Genomic DNA, 19,835 nt, shown 5'->3' with positions numbered 1-19,835 from the left:
TAGTAAAACATGGGATTTCCAAATCCAGATCATTCAGATCCAGATTAAGTTTTGAACAACTGGCCCTAGAGCATGGCACAAGATTCTTCTGATAAAATCATCTGCCAAATGCATATTTGTAAAATACCCTCAAATTTTGTAAGCAATTTTTGTACCCTACATGAGAAAAAGTCATACACACGCACACAAAAAATGGGTTCATCAGAATAACCAAAAAAATAAAAGGGGTCAAATTGACCCCCTAGTTGCTCAACATAATATAAGGGCTTGTAATTGCTGCAAAACAGTCCAGGGCAATTAAAATCTATTACTTTTCTGTTTTAAAAAATCTTAGTCAATATTAGTAAGAGTAAAATATTGTGTAAAAAGTGTTCATTTATGTGCATCAATATTCAGGTTGATTTATTTTGCTGTTTAAATTGTATTCTACATTATACACCTGAACCAGCGTTATATCTGTCACCATCTGATCAATCTTATTAGAAACATTAAATAAATATTAAAAACAAATCAAAATGCAAGCAACCATAAAGTTGTCAAACAGTTTTATTATAGCAATTTCCATCCGCATTATATATATAATATGTAGATTTAATTCTGATATAGCATTGTCTGGTTTATAGTATGCAAGCATACAATAGTACTCTCTGATTTATGACTGTACAGTATCTCTATACACATTCAAGATTGAAAATAGCAGCAATGTATGACAGACTCAAACCGCATGTTAGAGCACCACATTTTTGAAGACGTTTCCTCTTTTCTAAGGCAGGCGATCCGACGTGAAAACACTGATCTGATCTGTAGGACATCACCGAATGCTTTAAGTGAAATGAATAGCCGTTCCTCTTTAACACAGAGTGAAAAAACTGGAATAAGCGGTCGATGTAAGAGAAGAACAGGAATGCTGATCGAAGCCTTTGTTAGTGTTCAACAATCACTACTCTACATCTCAAGCCCCTAAACAGTAGTAGTGTTAATCTAACAGACTTACTCTACCTCTCAGTCTCATTAAATTAAATTCTCCTAGTTTACTTTCGGATATTTTGTCCTACCTGTGAGCACATTAATTGGTCATGATTGTCCCTGCATAGCTGTCGCACTATTGCACTGAGAGGTTGCTACATAAACTCTTGAGACGTGAATGTCTCAGCTTTACGCATCTGACAGAAGCGTCTCAGGAGGTTTTGATAAAAAAAACAAAAACCGGTCAGTGGATAAAAACATCAGCCAGAGATTCGTTCCCCTTTGTATCAAGAGCGTTAATGTAATCTTAAACCAAATAAATACATTAATGCTGAATTATTTTCCTTTTTCGTCTGTTTTAAATAAAAAAAAATCAAGTACCTCTTTTATAATCCCATGACATTGAGTCCTACATGAATAGCTTTTCTAAGAAATAATAAGAAAAAAGAGCAATCGTGGAATCTGAAGATGAGATATAAGTTACAGTGTAAGTTCCTGAAATAGTGTCCTTGAGGTCCTATACGCAGCTAGCAACTATCTGAAGAAAGGTAGTTGTGACATACAAAATGTTTCTTTTAAAAATTAACAGTTACGTGATTACAACAAAAGCACTGAAAATCAAAAACGTATCGTTAATAAAGAGTGGTCCGACATACGTAAAAATGGAACCAGTCATGAGACGTATACTCTAGTCGCCTTAAAATAGGTGACGCTGTACCTCAGCACAATCAGGATTGACATAAAAAATCTCTTTCTAATATATATATATATATATATATATATATATATATATATATATATATATATATATATATATATATATATATATATATATATATATATATATATATATATATATATATATATATATATATATATATGTATATATATATATATATATATATGAAAAAGGCCCTCATATGTAAACACTTTTGATTTCTTTGTACTGCGAACGCTGTGCGTCTGCGTACATCTGTACATCTGCGCGTGACGTGGATTAACCTGGGCAGAAGAAATCGCTGAAATCGTTGTTGGTGTTATTTGGCACAGTCCAGACAAACGCCATTTTGCCTGCATGTCTGCATTTTGCGTGTCGTGTCCGAGGCTGCTGTTTTTGTAACAAATTCTTGCAAAGGACCCACAATTATGCCGCCTGTTTTATCCTGTCTATGCCAAATGTCTTTGGTCGTGAGGCCTCTTCTGATAGGCTGAGATGTATTCTGGCTTTTCTCGAAGGGCTTGGGGATACTGATCTCCGTCGAGTGTTTACAAGCCTCCCTGTCGCTGAGATCTCCTCTTTGGCCGCATCTGCTCAGGCTTCCTGGGTCGAATGGAAGATTTTGGAGAGCTTCGTGTGGCCCGGGCCCTCGGGGGCCTCCTTTGTTGACAGTAACCGAGCGCTGTCTAAAGGCACCGTTATTTCTTTGTCCTTCTGGTATCATGTCTGGTCGAGGTGTGGTGTGGGTCGTCACCTTGCTCCGCCGAAGTGAAAGTGTGTATTTCAAGTGTGTCCGTCCTCAATCGAATGAGCGAGCGAGAATGATGTGGTGGTCCCTGACTGATCCGCTGCCTACAAAAGGTGTTAAGGTCATTAGTGCATGCATTGTGGGATATGCGGCCCTTCACATTGTAGTCTTTGCGTACGTTCCCCTTTGAAATCGACCGTGATGAGAGGAAGTGAAGCTGCCCAGTGTACGAGAAGGCCTCTCGCTCAGTACGTGGAAAGGGAGAGGCTAACGGAGCCGTTTGCGCTCTTTTGCCATCTCTCTTCACTGAGGGTGGTTAAATTGCCCCATCGTTGTGACTGGTGTGGTTGGGTTTGTGTGCGTTGGTGGTCAAAAGAGTGGCTGACTCGTCCAGTGGTCCATCCTGATGCTCTGTGAAGGTCAGCTCGATCTTGGTGAACTCGCTGTCTGTGGACTGGGGCGTCTTATCCATGCGAGATGCCATTAGGGCATTCTGATATTGCTGGCGGGTCACCTGACAGAGTGAAGAATTAATTAAACAATTATACTGGTCTATTTTGGTCTTTTTGTAATGTGGTACATCTAATATCTGTAATTAATCACATGCGGTTGTATTTTTATATCATTTTAAGTTGCTTTGAATAGAAGCATCATGGAAATTCACACTGATATTTTCAGATTTAGATTTTTAGGGCCAAGTGGATTTCAAATGCACTGAACTATATGGTCACTAAATTATAGCTGCAAGTTGGTATAGTACAACTAGGTATAGTAGTTATAGTATTTATATGTATAGTCAGGTGGTTAACTGTTGTATAGCTCTATTGATTTTCTTATACTTGCATAGTTGTATGTTTATCTTATGTTTAACTGGTATGTAGCACCGTGGTCCTGCGAGACAACATTTCGTCCCACTATATGTCCACACATGTAGCAGAATGACAACAAAGCTCGACTTGACTTTAATTATTTGATTCAATTGGCAGTTCTAATTTTTAACAGTAAGAAATAAAAACTAAATCTGTTCCTAGGTTCTCATGACATATGTTCAGAAATCTTTCAGTGGTAAATACCAAGTAAAAAATTTCCAGAATATATTTTAATTTGTTTAGCTCTAGTACAGGGATTCCCTAACCAAACCCTTCTCACATCAAATATTTACTTGAAGTACATAACACATAATATATTACAAATTGCATGTTCACAGGTTCTCTGATGTCAGTTAATTGTGACAAGATATACAAGTACACAAATACAATATTAATTTTTTTAAAGTTTTATTTTGACTTTTTATTTGAAATGTATTTATATATTTTTAAGATTTTGATCGATTAGCTGTTCATTAACTTACAAAACCAAACACCCAGTTTTTTTTTTATCTCTGTTCTAGAGCAATGACAATATAAAGGCCAGTTATTTATTTTGGAAATATATAATATTACACAATATTTTTATCATCATATTTGGGCATCAGAGTTTCAAATCCTCTACACTAAATGATAACATACAAGCTGCATGACGCCATTAATTTGAATAGACTGAATAGAGCTTCTGCTTAATTTGAAAATATAATATGATTTTCAATTTTAACATGACTCTGGTCAGACAATAATTTACGAGTCAAACTGCAAGATTCAGCAATTCCATGCATTTCAAATAAACCAGTTTGAGTTCAGAAGTGCAATATAAATTCTCAGCAGCATTCAGACCTTGATGTAGAGCAGGTCAGAGGCGGCTCTCACAGAGTAGTCTGGCACGTAGACCTGCAGAAAGGAGTTGAGCTGGTTGTTGCTGCTGCCCAGTGTGGGAGTGACCGCCTCCATCCGGTCACTCCTGTTCAGGGAGTCCGAGTGGTTGAGTCCGAACGGTCGTGGAGGTGACTTGTTTTCTGTATAGCAAATAAAGGGTAACATGCAGGTCAGTGGTCAGCTGCTGGTGTTGCTGTGATGTAAACAAACTAAAAAGATTCTTGTCTGATGTTCCATTCATTTTTCCATGCATTTTGGATGCCCTGTCTCTGTGGAATTCTTTTGAGTGTTTAGACTCAAAAGTTGAGCTTCATTTATTTACAATCCAAATTTGTGATGTAGAAGCCACTTTGATCTTCTTCTGCTATAAATCCAGTGAGGATTTGCTTACATAGCCAAATAATTAACATAAATAATCATTTATTTTTACACGTTTCCAAACTTTGCCAGAAAGTGACATAATTAAGATTAGAACATCTGCTTAATAACTCACACGTAATGCAAGGTGAAGAGTTTTTAATCAAAATAAGATTAGGTTCTCCACTTCTTAAAGAAACAGTTCAAAGGCTGTCTGTGGGGAAGCAGTCCAACAGTCATTACACTGGAATGTATATAATCCCAGGGTCAGATGTCTAACCGTGTGGATTTTTTAAATTTAGAAAAATATACACAACCAATTTGCTTCATTTGCATTTTTTTTATTAAACAACAAATTGGTTTGTAGAGTAGCATTAAAAACAGTAGCATGCCGTTTGGGTCGGTAAAATTATTTTTATGTTTTTGAAAGTCACCATATCAGTTTAAAAAAAAAATGTAACTGTAATATTGTGAAATATTGTTAAATACATTAATATATTGTGAAATATTATAATCTGAAATAACTTTTTTCTAATTTAATATATTTAAAAATTTATTCTTGACAACAAATTTTCAGCAGCCATTACTCCAGTCATGTTTCACATGATCCTTTAGAAATCATTCTAATATGCTGATTTGGTGCTCAAGAAACATTTCTTATTATTATCAATTTTGAAAACCGAATCAGATCATTGCTTATAGGCTCCCATGACCATTATTAGACCACTGACACTTACTTTGTAAAATAAAATGAGGACCTTGAACAGGGAAAACTCTTAACGCACCATTCCAATCTTCAGATTCTAATATGAAACAGAGGATTCAGTGGAAGGAATGAAGAAACGAGTGCGGTACCTGGAGATCCTGCCAGCGATTCTGCCCTGCTCACCACAAAGGTTCGAGACAAGGAGAGAGGAACTGGAGGGCAAGAGGAAGGGAGCGAAAAATAAAGGGGGAAAAAGGGAAAGACAAAAGGAAATCATGGGGAAGAAAATATGATTTACACAGAATTCCATCAAGAATCAAAAGAGTAATCATTTGCAGTGTGCATTTACATAATGTGATTGATTAAAGAGAGTCAGGAGCATATGTAATAAATCTGAGAGCAAACAACATCATGCATAATTTGGTAGAAAGAGTTGTATAAAATGAAGAAATCAACAATACGAAATAGGGTAAAAACTTCATAGATGAGATTCTTTCTTTCATGACCAAATACCGTACATTTCATAAAATCATCAGATATTTCCATAAAAATCCTGGCATTTAGGCGGAGGGGTGGGGGTTGGGGGGTTGTGTATGTGCAAGAAGTGAGAAAATCCATCATTCAGACCTGGTGAAGAGGTCAAAGCCAGCACTCCATAATAAGAGAAGGCACCAGCTTCAAACTTCATCCCCTCCTTTCCAGCCTCAACCTCCACCTTCCCCTGTGGGCCAACAGTTACAAGTATTTGAGATAAAACTCAGTAAAGTGGTAGAATTAAATTTGTACAAAATAAGGAGTCTTAGAAGGCGACCAACCCTTTGCAGGGTTGCTCTAAAAGAGCTTTTGCTCTAAAATGCTGTCTAGGTAGACAGCTCTCTAGGTTTTGGAACAGAGCTTCGAGATTTCAATCCTGTGAACCTCACAAGCCTTTGTGACTTTTCAATCAGAACTCATACCTGTAAGATGAGGATAAAGTAGTCCACAGGCTTGTTGCGGTGAAAGAGGTAGTGCTCTAACATTTTCTTGTTCTTGTCATCATATTTGAGCTCCTGGATGACGTTAGGATGTTTAAGCAAGCGCAGGAGGATTTTCTCTGACATTTGAGCCGTACTGAATGACTCCACCTCTTGGGGGGAGAATAAAAATAGATGGGGTTAAGAATGCTTTACAAGTTTGTGATTGCATTCTTAATCATAAAAAACAGAGACACATGTAGTTACATGCTGGACATCAGTACCAGTTGCCAGGAAACGCAGTGCGGCCAGAAGAAGCTGTGGTGATATTTTCACGCTCAACTCATTATCTGTGGGTTTGAAAGCAGAGAAGTCCTGTTTCCTCTCTCTGTGAGCTATCCTCTTTTTCGTCTTGTTGTCGGCTTTCGTTTGGGAATAACAAGATGACATGGTTAGATGGTTTTACTTGCATTGCGTTAAAGAAAGAAAAAAATCTCTTTGAAATCTATCTTAAAAATCTTGCGCCAGGTTCTCAGATTAGGTAGTCTTTGTATTTATTTTGATTTATATGGTTTTGAACATTTTTTATTCTATTTCCAAGAAAAGTTTCAATTTAATGAATCTAAATAAAACGTAATGTGGTGTAACCATCAAGTGAATTACATTGAATACATGCGAGGGTAAACATCTTTAAAAAATTAAACAGTGTAAAGAATTTTTAATAAAATGATCATGAATTATTCATGAATAGATATTAGGTGATACAATTTTCTGATATTTTTAGAGACTTGTTGGCATTTAACCCAGACAATTTTGACCCGGACATCTTTATGCCCCCCTTAAAAATATCCCAATACATATTTAAATTTAAAAACAATTTAATTAAAAACTTGCTCATCATAGAAGTGCATTCAAGTCACTATGTATAAACTATGTATTTTGGAAAAAAATGAATGAGCCCAAATCACCCATAGGCTGAATAGAATAGAATCAACTTATATGTTTGGATAATAGCATGTGCAAGATTTATAAATGTAAATGCTACTCACTGAACAAGTCAGTCTCATCTAGAATCTCAGATTTGATGATTTCCTCAATGACGTCTTCTAGCGTGACGATGCCCAGAACCTCATAGAATGGGTCTCCCTCTCCTTCGTTATTCACTCTTTGGACAATGGCCAGATGGGATTTACCTGCCATGGCAAAAACCAAATACAGTTACACTATAAGTTAATGAGGTATCTCTCGAGATCATTTCGGACGTGGTGGTCCCCCTGTACCCTAAACAACCATAAATGCACTAAACCCCACAGAATTACAGTTCTGTTGGTTTATGATTAAAATATGTCACGCATGCTTACTAAGAACCATGAGAGCATTATTATTTGACAGTTGTGACTGTTCAAACATAAGGTTCTCGGAAACAGTCAGACAACGATCCATCGCGTTTTCTTAGCAAATCTCTCATGGTTCCACATCTGTTTTCCCAGGACCTCCTTGATAAGCTGCTTAAAAAATTCCTGCCCAGCATTGTCAACCAAAACGTTAAAGAAAATTATTTTCCTGTTTCTCAGCTAGTGATCATTTAAAAGGAATTTTCCGGAGCCAGAGCTAATATTAGATCTGAAATGAAGTTTCCATTCCACTTGGGCAATGCTCTCACCGGCGTGGCAGTGTAGCAATCCATTATGTATGGTGTCCATATAAAACGGTTCCATAAATACCAGTATATAGCAGCAAAAAAGAAGAAGCGGTTTCCTTAAAAAACTGCTGGGCAGCAGAGACCCCGAGTTAATGACTGACCAATCTTACTTTACCCTGTGCTTGGTCAAAGGGACGCGCAGGCCTGTTTCATGCTCGTTAGATTCAGTAAGCACCAATACTGGCCTGAGAAAATATAAGTTTGTTTTCATTTAGAACCAGCATGACTTGAAATCAGTGGGAAAATAAGATTATTTTGTAAATAAAAAAAAACAGTTTAACAGCCCCTTCTTTGTTACAGTCCAGGCCGCCCACATCTCTCACCCCTGATCTATCTGATCTTAAGAGAGATTTAGACAGTCACCCCTCAACACATGAACCAAATAAGACACGGTAAAAGATCTTTCATTGGTTCAGTCCAGTTACAGTCAAACTGAGAACACAATTGTTTTGAGTTTCCAAGAAATGCCCACACAGTGTCACAGAGGCTTTAACAGCAAATAATAAAAGGTCTGACTGTTTAATTTTGACCACTTTGAGAAGATATTCTGAAGTAAATAAATGTTTTTTTCACATTCCTAGCTTTTATGAGCTATAACACTTATGTTCAGAATCATGTTGCATTTATCTGATCAAAAATACAGAAACTGTAATATTGCAAAAATATTATTACATTTAAAAAAACTGTTTACTATTGTAACATATTTCATACTTAAATTGTATTATTGTGATGGCCACACTGAATTTTCAGCAGCCATTACTCCAGTCTTTAATATCACATGATCCTTCAGAAATAATTCTAATATGCTGATTTCTTCTTTCTTATTATCATAGTTTAAAAACAGCTGTGCTTCTTATTTATTTTTATTTTTTTAAACAGTGATATATAAAACAAAAACATTTATTTGAAATAGGAATCTCCTATGGCAATGTAAAAGTTATTTTGACCAATTTAATGCATCCTTGCTGAATAATAGTAATAATTTATTTTAAAAAAATCTCACAAAAAGAAAAATAATTAAGTGGTAATTTATACATGTAGTCTATAGACAGAGCGTAAAATTCTCCCACACTTCCCAAGGCATAAAAATAAGACCTCTGGCATGTAAGAATAAGACACTTCCTTTGCTAAAGACATGGCTGTCAGGCATAAAGCATTATTTAGAGGGAAAAAACTCCAAGATGGATTGATGGAATGCTTTCTAGAAAGGCCTTATATTAAACATTTGAGATCAAGTGAACAGAACACATGGTTACTAGACAACACACAAAGACACATTTTGTACATTCCCACCTTATTTATGGAATGAGGTTTTTCCTTAAATATTTTCCATAATGGAATTTCCCTATAAATAGTCGATGGGACTGTGGGTGGCACGTCTGTGATGCTTCACTGGAAAATCTTACAAATTTTGCAGGCACTTATCAAGGCTGATGTGCATTTTTTATAGTACTTTTTAAAACTGAAAAATGACTTTAGGTTCCCAAGGAAAAGACTAAACATTTCACCCCAGAAATAGAAATTTCAGTGCAGTAAATTCACCCCCAGTTCTTCTCCCCTGTAGCAGGCTTATGACTCACAGTATCATAAACTGTATACCCTGTCTCCAAGATGGCCATCGGGACAAGACCACAGGAATCAGATGAGTCCTTTGCACAATCTGATTCTGCTTTAGCCTAGATTCAAACTGCTGATTTTGTCTGGCCAGAGGAGAACGACACTATTTCGACAAACTATTTCCCCGTCTAAATACTGTTAAGCTGATATAAAGCCACCCAGCTTTATATCAAGCTGATGTAAAGCTGCTTTGACACAATTTGCATTGTTAAAAGCGCTATAAAAATAATATTGACTTGACTTCTTCTGGAGGTGTAGCTGGATCATGAACAATGGTTGCTGATCCATCCTTGAGTTTTAACTTTTTAACAAAACCGGCCTTGAATTGTCCCTCATTCAGAAAGCTGTCTGGAGTAAAATGATTTGCACAGCCAGACATAAACTAATTTAGTGAAAGTGAAGTGTGGCCAGATATGGTGACCCATACTCAGAATTTGTGCTCTGCATTTAACTCATCCAAGAGCACACACACTGTGAACACACACCCGGAGCAGTGGGCAGCCAATGCTGCAGCGCCCGGGGAGCGGTTGGGGGTTTGGTGCCTTGCTCAAGGGTCTCACCTTAGTCGTGGTATTGAAGGTGGAAGAGAGCGCTGGTTATTCACTCCAAAATCAAAATGGCTTGATAATTAATACGGTTTAGGTTTTTGGGGGATTAGGAGTGAATTTTTATCATTGTAGGGGGGATGTGTCCACACATTGCTAAGACACATTTATATGCAAATGAAGATATTTTGCATCCAATGTCTCCTTTAAAATCTTAATTCAAGTGATGAAGGATTTCGAAAATCTGACAGCAATCAGTGTTGAGTACTACTGCAAGGTTAACCCTGCCTGGTTTACATGTTTGAAAATGATTAACAGTTGAAAACATTACAAATTTAGAAAAGTAATCAAATGTAATCAGTTACATTACTTTATTAAAGTAATTGAAAAGTTACACTACTTATTACCTTTCAAGTAGGGTAATTTGTAATCTATAACCTATTACATTTCCAAAGTAACCTTCCCAACACTGGATATAATTACATGAGAATTTCGACTAAAACTGGTAACAATGGAAAATTACTGATGGTACATTTAAGCATTCATTACAACCTATATTATTAACATTAATATATGTGCTACAGAATGGGATATTTGTAAAAACTGAAAAACTAAATATAAATTAAAATTAGATTAGATTTTGCTTAACTTAAAAATCTTTTTTTATTATTAATTTTGCTTAATCCAGTCAAGTATTCAGTGTCATATTATCTTTCTGAAATCATTATGTTAACTTGGTGTTCACGAAACATTTCTATCTCAATTTTGCTGAGCTGTTTTTTTTTTTTTTTTTATCCATGTATTTTTTCTTTTTTGGGGATTGTTTGATGAATAGAAAGTTCAAAAGAACAGAATTTATTTGAAATACCCTACTTCACAGTCACTTTTGATCACTTTAATGCATCCTTACTGAATAACAGTAGCAATTTCTTAAAAAAAAAAAAAAAAAAAATCTTAGTAAACTAACTTTTGAGCAGCAGTGTATATTATTCATAATGTAATATACTTTATAAAATAATATTCTTAATATAATATATGACAAATGTATAAAGAAGTGTATAATTTAGATCCAGACCTTTTCCTCCTTTTTCCCGTTCAGCTGTAACTGTAACAACAATGCATAATTCTTAAAGAGTTTTTACTGGAAACAAGTGGCTTTATCTCATTTACGACACGATTTATGTTTAAGTCTGCCAAATGCGCTTTGTTTTGTCAACACAAACATCAATTAACCCTGTGAATTCCTAACCCTGCTTACAGGATTAAGCATTCCAACTCCACAACATTTTGAAGCAAATACCTCTCATTCCTGTGAAGAGTCGTTTTATAAAACTAGAAAAGCCAAGAGTAAAAAGCCACAATCAAAGCTGCTTACATAACAAACAACAACCTGAAATCGAGCAATAAAGATGATCAAATAAACAGCGGAGTACAAAATGTTACAACAGCCAGAACTAAATAACCTGGAAATTAAAATAGTTTAACAAACAGTACAGATGCATAATATCCAAGAGGAACCTTGAATAAGGATATAGATAATATACAGATATAGAGCTATCGGAGACCTGCAGCTTAATGGTCACTTGCCCTTTGACACATCAGGTGACAACATGCTTTCACCATAACAGCATATCACTACTTTTGTGTTGAGTAAACACAGTTTGAAAGCTATGCTGAGTCACAACAAAGACAGGGAGAGAAAGGCGTATGTGGGTGATATGGAGTCCTTTACACAGGAGATGTGGGGGCTTCTAAGACAGGCTTTGTTGATGGACTCAAGCTCAACACTGTACTACACATACCTCAATTGTTGCCCAAATCTGGTTAAGTCCATTTCCTGTTCAGCCACAATTTGTGGAATGTTGGGCCACGGTCCTACTATGGTCTGCGTTCGCAACTGGGTGACAGCGTGTTAGTAAATTACCATCGAACGCAGAATACTTCAACCCAAATTGGCTTCAACAACTGACTACTAAACCAATTAAGACACACTTTAACTAAAACTATATAATTTACCCATTTAAATACATATGTTACAGCTGCATTCTTACAGAAACAAATGGCATAACTTAACCCACTCATATTGTTTGGTATTTCTGTCATAAAATAATTCACTGGTACAGACATCATGTTCTGATTGCTCAGGGCACCGAGTGAAAATTACAAGCCAGAATGATTACTCAGTGCCTGTTGAAGGAATGATTACCTAAACAGCAATCATAAAACACAGCTTTATAGAATGTGATGTTGTAAAATAAAACTTGGGTTATATGTAAGTCTAGGTTTAGGTTAGCAGTGGATATGGCCTTTTCCTGAACTCTGCTCCAGAGATCAATGCTATATCTGAGCAAGAGACCCGTTTGCATCACTGACGGTGAAGTTTAATTCACTCTTCTTGAACTCTTCATTGAACCCCACACCGCAGAGAAAACAGATCATCAACAGCTACCATCACAACATTTTATATTACATCCAATAATAATAATATTATTAATATTAACAGAATATGAATGGAGTCTGTTTTGTATGTTACTTTGGAGCAGTGGTTCTCAAACCTGTCCTGGGGACCCCCAACCACAGCATATTTTGTATGTCTCCCTCATTTAACACACCTGATTCAACTCATCAGCTCATTAGTAGAGTCCGCAACACTTGAAATGGGTGTGGCCTATGAGAGAGGCATACAAAATATGTGGCGGCTGGGGGTCCCCAGGTCAGGTTTGAGAACCACTGCTTTAGAGCCATGCTTAAAATCTTTAAGGACCCCCAAAGCCCTGCATGGGGGGAAATTTTCTCTGCAAGCTTTATAAAAACATTCATTAGCTAAATATTAACTAACATTTATAAATAATACATACATTTTGAAATCCTTTACTTAATGTATGTGCAACCAAACTGTCGCCCTGCAATGTGACTATTTGCTAGCGACTCTTAATTTTTAATCTAACTTTAGTGGTTACTGAAAGTTTGAAAATGCTGTTGAAACGAACATTTACAAACGATAAAGAATACTTTTATTATAATATAGCCAAATTATTTAAAAAACTATAATATTATAACTAATACTTCTACAACCCTCACCTCTTATACAGGTGAATTCTTCAACAGCTCAACTGCATATAACTTTGTTTTTTAAAGTCCTCAAGCATACTTGGTGTGGTGATGGCGCAGTGGATAAGACACATGCCGTTGGTGTGAGAGACCCGGGTTCGAATCCACTGTGAGACACCAATGTGTCCCTGAGCAAGACACTTAACCCCTAGTTGCTCCAGAGGCCTGCGACCTCTGACATATATAGCAATTGTAAGTCGCTTTGGATAAAAGCATCAGCTAAATGAATAAATGTAAATACTTGTATTATTAAATAGCTGAATTCCTCAACAATTGAAGGTGCAGCTCTAAGAAAAAAAGATCAATGCACTGCATACAAACTCACCTTTTTTAAACTCCTCGAGCATGGCATCCAGCTTTGTATCGTTGAAGACAAAATGCAGAGGGTGGCTGTAGAACTTGGTGATGGTTTTTAACGGTGTGCAGTCATCTGGATCCACAAAGGCCAAGTCCTTGACAAACAGCAAGTCCACAATATGACATCTCTCGCCCTCATACACAGGTATTCGCGTGTAGCCGCTCTCCATGATCTCAGACATGGTGTTGAAGTCCAGGATGGCATCGGCTGCAATCATGAAGCAGTCTCGCAAAGGCGTCATGACATCCTCCACAGTTTTAGTCCTGAGCTCCAGAGCGCCCTGGATGATGTTGAGCTCCTCTTTCACCAGGTCATTATACGGATCTGTCACCCTGAGCATCTCCAGAAGCTTCTCCCTGTTGTACACAGTGCCGATCTCCTGCCCCAGCACGTGGTCCAGGAGTTTACTGACGGGATATGATGCTGGGAAAGTGAGGATCATAAAGAATTTAGTCAGGAGTATAGTGTTTGCGCCCACGGCGAGCCCATGCCTGGAGCAGATAGCTTGTGGCACGATTTCCCCAAAAATCACGATCCCTATAGTGGACACCACTACAGCGATCAGCCCTGATCCTGCGATGTCATCGAGCAGGATAGTCAAAGTGGTATTGACCAAGACATTTCCCAGGAGCAAAGAGCACAGAAGGTAGTTTCCTTGGCTTCGGACTGGCTCGATCTTCTTCGCGTAATTCTTCTCCTTCTCAGTCCCGCAGTTTTGGACAATCCGGAGCTCCATGGGATCCAGCGCCATCAGTCCCAGATTCAGCCCGCTGAACATGCCGGACAAGCACAACAACATGGCAATAAAAATCACCTGCAGCCAGAAAGGCAGCAGGAACTTCTTCTCCTCCACCACGATCACTTTAGTGTCATGCCCCTCGTGATAGATCCAGGTGCTCTCGGACCACGAGTCCTGCGCACCAGGTGTGGTGGTGGCGATGCACAGGTAATACACTTTGCTCTTCTCAGTTTTTCGCAAAGGTTTCACCTCCATTTCAATAATCCCAGATGTCTTTCTGTTTACCTCCACGCTGGGAAGGATGATGATATCGGAGGTTCGGATGCCGCAGGGATGCGAGGCAGGTGCGTCTCCGGGGCTCTGGCTCTCCGCAGGTGCGCTGCCGATACTGTGCTCCGTAAAGGCGAGTTTGGACCACGTCTCGTTGTTGATGTTTTGCCCATAGACCCTTAACCTGACACGAGAGCGCTCGCTGATGCGCAAAACGCCTCTGTCCATAAACGACACCTCGGTGGTGTCCTCGAGCCGGAGGCCAATGATGGCAGTCTCTTCTGGCGCGTCTTTGCCATCAATGCTACTGATCAGGCAACTGCTGACAATTAAAAATATAACAGTCAATGATCTAGCCCGGTTCAGCGCCGCCATATTAGAAGTGGGCACTGCGGTCCATTGCTCTGCCATGTTGACAATGGGCAGACTTTAGTTAATGCATGTAGGATACCACGGTCAGAGGGAATCCGCGTCCGCCTTCATTCTCTCTATAGCAGTCCTGACATCAAGCAACAAGGCCGGCATTACTCACCGCGTATCGCTGCCTCTCTGCACCACGATGACACACCAGCACGCTCTATGTGAACTGCTGCGAGTACAGATGCCTAATGACGGACGGTCGTTCTGACCAATCCGATCGCGTATGCAAATTGAGACCAATGACATCTCGCGGAATGTCGGAGGGGGGGCGGTGCTATCGCGCTTAAACGCGGTAGTGGGTGTATCCAAAGACCAATCAAAATGAGCGGTACCTAAAAGGTGGGAGTGGTCACCGACGGCCAACGGTATGTCACCATTGAAACTACTGGCCAATACATTGCATTAACGTATTGAAATCTCGGGGTTAGTTCTGAAAACTGAGAACAACGGTATGACGATTGTAATGGGGTAAATGATACATAAGGAAATGCATAATAAAATCACGACACAGATTAAAAAGATTCGCTTTCTATTTGCTTGTAAGCGTGTGTAAAACTCGTAACGCCTTCATTCACGCCTTCGTTATGTCAGTTTCACAAGACGTCCAAAAAGTCTGTTCTTAATTCTTCCATAGAACCAGTAGATTGAATGGCAAACCAAATAGATTGTGATGTTTCAGAAAATCACAGAAAGAGGAAAATTTGAATACTAATATACATTATGACTATGATTTTAAATTGCCCTTATTTTGTCACCTTTTGGAGAGACTTTAAATTGTACAAGACAAAACTATTTTAATAAAAACATTATATTTAGAACCATCTATATAATATACATAATGAGACATTCTAAATTTTGGCTATTTTATATTTAAATAGTTTGAAAATTATAATAAAAGTAGTCCATTCACAAAATAAAAAAAGTCTTTGACTTGGTCAGAAAAGACGAAACTGAACCCTAAAACAGTACAAAGGTCAAGGCTTTTCACTCATGCACACACACACACACAGAGAGAGGGAGAGAGATTATACTATACCACATTGCTCTATTATATTACTTAGATGTACATTTTGCTTCTGTAAATCTGTCTAATCCCATATCTTTTTATTTTTTATTTCTAGTTTATATACTTACATTAGTAATTCATTTTATATTATTATTATTATTCTTTCTGTTAATACATGCACTATTTGTAAGCAGCCCAGCTGCAATTGCTTTAGCAATACAAATGTATAGTTTTTGGCATGCCAATAAAGCACACTTGAATTGAATTGAGAGTGAGAGAGAGAGAGATCATTTCTCCCCAGATTTGAAGCCCTGATCCCATCATTTACTGAGTTTAGTGATACTGAGAAAATGCCCTTCTTACTTGGAGAAGATGATTACACAGCTGCACAGTTGTAAAATATGTATTAACCATTCACAATGCTAGATGTTAAACATGATTAACTTGAAACTGATTTACTTTAGCTTTTCATTTATTTAGATGGATTTTATTTATTAATTTATGTTGTTGTTATATGTTAATGCTTTGGCAACATTTTGTTACACAGTCATGCTAATAAAGCTTGAATTGAAATTGAGAGAGAGAGAGTTTAGTATGCATTTCTTGCTCTTTCTTCTTCTGCATCATATTGGGAAAATAGTTTGTATTAGTTTGTATTTCTATTAGCTCATATGGGCAGTAGGTGATCAATATGAATGTATATAAAATGAGAGAGAGAGAGAGAGAGATGTTATTTTTATTTTATTGTATTTATTACTCATTTATTGTCTCCTTTTTTACTTTGATGGTGTAATTATATTCTGTATTCAAATGCTTTGGCAATACTATAACACAAATGTCATGCCAATAAAGCAACTTGAACTTGAGAGAGAGAGAGAAATAGTATAGTCCTTGCATGATTGCATCCTTGCAGTCAATAAAGCCTATAAAAACCTGTATTCTTCCGCAACAATTTATTTGCTCTATGGAAATGTGGTTTGTATGGAAGCACGTTTCCGCCACTGAATAAAAAATTAAAAAAGGATATTGCGACTTTTTATCTCACAATTCTGACTTTTTTTCTCAGAATTGCATGATATAATCTCGCAATTCTGACTTGATATCTCGCAATTCTGAGAAAAAAGTTAGAATTGTGAGATAAAAAGTCGCAATAACCTTTTTTATTTTTTTATTCAGTGGCAGAAACGATTTTCCATACACTGTAAAAAGTGACAAGTTGACTTAACTTTAAAAAATTGAGGAAACCCCTTGCCTTAAAATTATTAAGTAAATAATAATAAAAAAATAAGTTAAGTTAATTGTCACGTTCACTTAATTATTTTTTTTTAATTATTATTTACTTAATTTTAAGGCAACAGGTTTCCTCAATTTTTTAAAGTTAAGTCAACTTATCACTTTTTAAAGTGTAGGTTTTGCCTACAGAGGGAGCCAAAACACTGACAATAATACATTGTCAACTTTCCTCCTTTTTCAAAATCAATACCACTTGTACATAACTCACATCGTCAAACAGGGCAATATAAAATGTGCAAGATGATTTTGCACATCTAAAGAGCAAAAGACCATTACAACCATTCATAGCTCTGTAAATATTTCTAGTGTGCTTTATTATACATTATATGCACATGGTGCATATACTGGCTCATAAAGCAGAAATGTCTTTTTTGCATAGATTCGTAAATTAAATAATAACGATATACAAGCTAAAATGGCATAATCTTTAATGGGGGGTTTCATTATGTGAGAAAGCACTCAGTGTTGCTTTCAGCGATTGCTGTGAACATTCCACATAATTTATTTACACCCACAACATATTTTGTAAATATTAAGTTGTAAGACATTATCCTTTTGAAAAACCTCCTAATTGTAATGATTTTACACAAGCTCTTGGCAGATTGCAAGACTTCATTATTATAGACCTTGAGTACTGATAAGTTGAACTAGGGAGGTACAGAACATTCTTTCCAATTCAAGGTCTACCATGATCCTGTGAATGTGAATGGGCAGATGTGCATATAGTGACCTTTTAGCAAGCACTTAAAGTTAATCTTTGTTATTTATTAGGCTAGCTGTTGATATTGCAGAACTAAAATTTATTTCTTTTATTTTCTTGTATTATTCATTATTTTATAAAAAATTTTTTTTTTTTAAATGTACGTACATATCAACATATTATAAATGCAATTGTTACCATCCAATGTATTGTAACGTTGAAACTAGATGTTGATGCTCACGGTTATATTTTGACGGTAACAAAAAAAAATATGCACAAGTCTTGCAGACACAAGTCAAAACTTAGTTGAAGAAATAGTTATGCTCAAGGCCTTGCTCTAGGTCTAGGACATCCATCTGCTTGCCCTTGCAGAGGAGCTGCTGATATTGCATGTGGGATAAACTTTGTCACGTATCCCTGTGTTGAACTTTCAACAAAGAATACGTTTCATTCATTTGCTTTCCCGCATACATTTAATAAAGTTGCTCCAAGCTTAGAGTCAAGTCAAGTCAATGTTATTTGTATAGCGCTTTTAACAATGCAAATTGTGTCAAAGCAGCTTTACATCGGCTTATATTCTCCTCTGGCCAGACAAAGTCAGCAGTTTAAATCTAGGCTAAAGCAGAATCAGATTGTGCGAAGGACTCATCTGGTTCCTGTGGTCTTGTCCCGATGGCCGTCTTGGAGACAGGGTCTTCACTGGGGATCAGTCTCTGGGGTTCATCTAGGTGTCCTGGCTGTAGAGGTCATCTCTAGGTGCTGATCCACCATCTGATCTGGATACAGTCTGGATCAGGGTGGCTACGGTGACCTCGGAATAAGAAAGAAACAGACTAATATTAGCGTAGATGCCATTCTTCTAACAATGTAACAAGTACATAAGGTGTTTTGGGAAGTGTTCCCAGTTCCGGTTGACCCAATTAATGCAGCCTAACAATCCTTTAACGGATTTGAATTATAGAAATGCGATAGTGTATTATGTGTAAACCAGGTTAAAGAGATGGGTCTTTAATCTAGATTTGAACTGACAGAGTGTGTCTGCTTCCCGAACAGTGTTAGGTAGATTGTTCCAGAGTTTGGGCGCTAAATAGGAAAACGATCTCCTGCCCGCAGTTGATTTTGATTCTAGGTATTATCAATTGGCCAGAGTTTTGAGATCGCAGCGGACGTGAAGGACTATAATGCGATAAGAGCTTACTCAAATACTGAGGTGCCAAACCATTCAAGGCTTTATAGGTAATTAGCAAGATCTTAAAATGTATACAATGTTTAATAGGGAGCCAGTGCAGTGTTGACAGAACCGGGCTAATGTGGTTATACTTACTGGTTCATTTTGAACCAGCTGGAGTTTGTTTATTAAACGTGCAGGGCAACCACCCAATAAAGCATTACAATAATTTAGCCTCGAGGTCATGAATGCACGAATTAATGTTTCTGCATTTGACATTGAGAGCATAGGTCGTAATTTAGATATATTTTTAAGATGGAAAAATGCAGTTTTACAAATGCTAGAAACATGTTTTTCGAAGGAAAGATTGCTATCAAAAAGTATGCCTAGGTTCCTAACTGATGACGAAGAATTTACAGAGCAGCCATCAAGTATTAAGCAGTGATCTAGTTTATTACATACAAAAGGTTTTGGTCCAATAATTAACACCTCTGTTTTTTCATAATTTAGCAGTAAGAAATTGCTAGTCATCCAGTTTTTGATATCAACTATACATTCAATTAGTTTTGCAAATTGGTAAGTTTTATCAGGTCGCGAAGTCATATAGAGCTGGGTATCATCAGCATAACAGTGAAAGCTACCATGTTTCCTAATGATATCTCCCAAGGGTAACATGTAAAGTGTGAAAAGTAAGGGGCCAAGGACTGAGC

At 37.2% G+C, this 19,835-nt stretch overlaps 1 protein-coding gene across 1 annotated transcript; it reads right to left on the bottom strand.

Annotated features, from left to right (window-relative positions):
• Positions 1-1,886: 1,886 nt before the first annotated feature.
• LOC306882121 (metal transporter CNNM2-like) lies at positions 1,887-15,087 on the bottom strand. Its single transcript, XM_079436601.1, has 8 exons — positions 13,497-15,087; positions 7,246-7,389; positions 6,481-6,618; positions 6,200-6,369; positions 5,871-5,964; positions 5,393-5,455; positions 4,142-4,320; positions 1,887-2,946 (listed from the first exon to the last, which is right to left on the bottom strand). Exons 1-8 carry the CDS (start codon positions 14,947-14,949, stop codon positions 2,749-2,751), a joined length of 2,439 nt encoding a protein of 812 aa, XP_079292727.1. The 5' UTR covers positions 14,950-15,087; the 3' UTR covers positions 1,887-2,748.
• Positions 15,088-19,835: the final 4,748 nt, after the last annotated feature.

The sequence above is a fragment of the Barbus barbus genome, assembly GCF_936440315.1.
Source record: "Barbus barbus genome assembly, chromosome: 16".
Lineage (NCBI taxonomy): Eukaryota > Metazoa > Chordata > Actinopteri > Cypriniformes > Cyprinidae > Barbus > Barbus barbus.
This window is presented reverse-complemented; position numbering and strand designations above follow the sequence as displayed.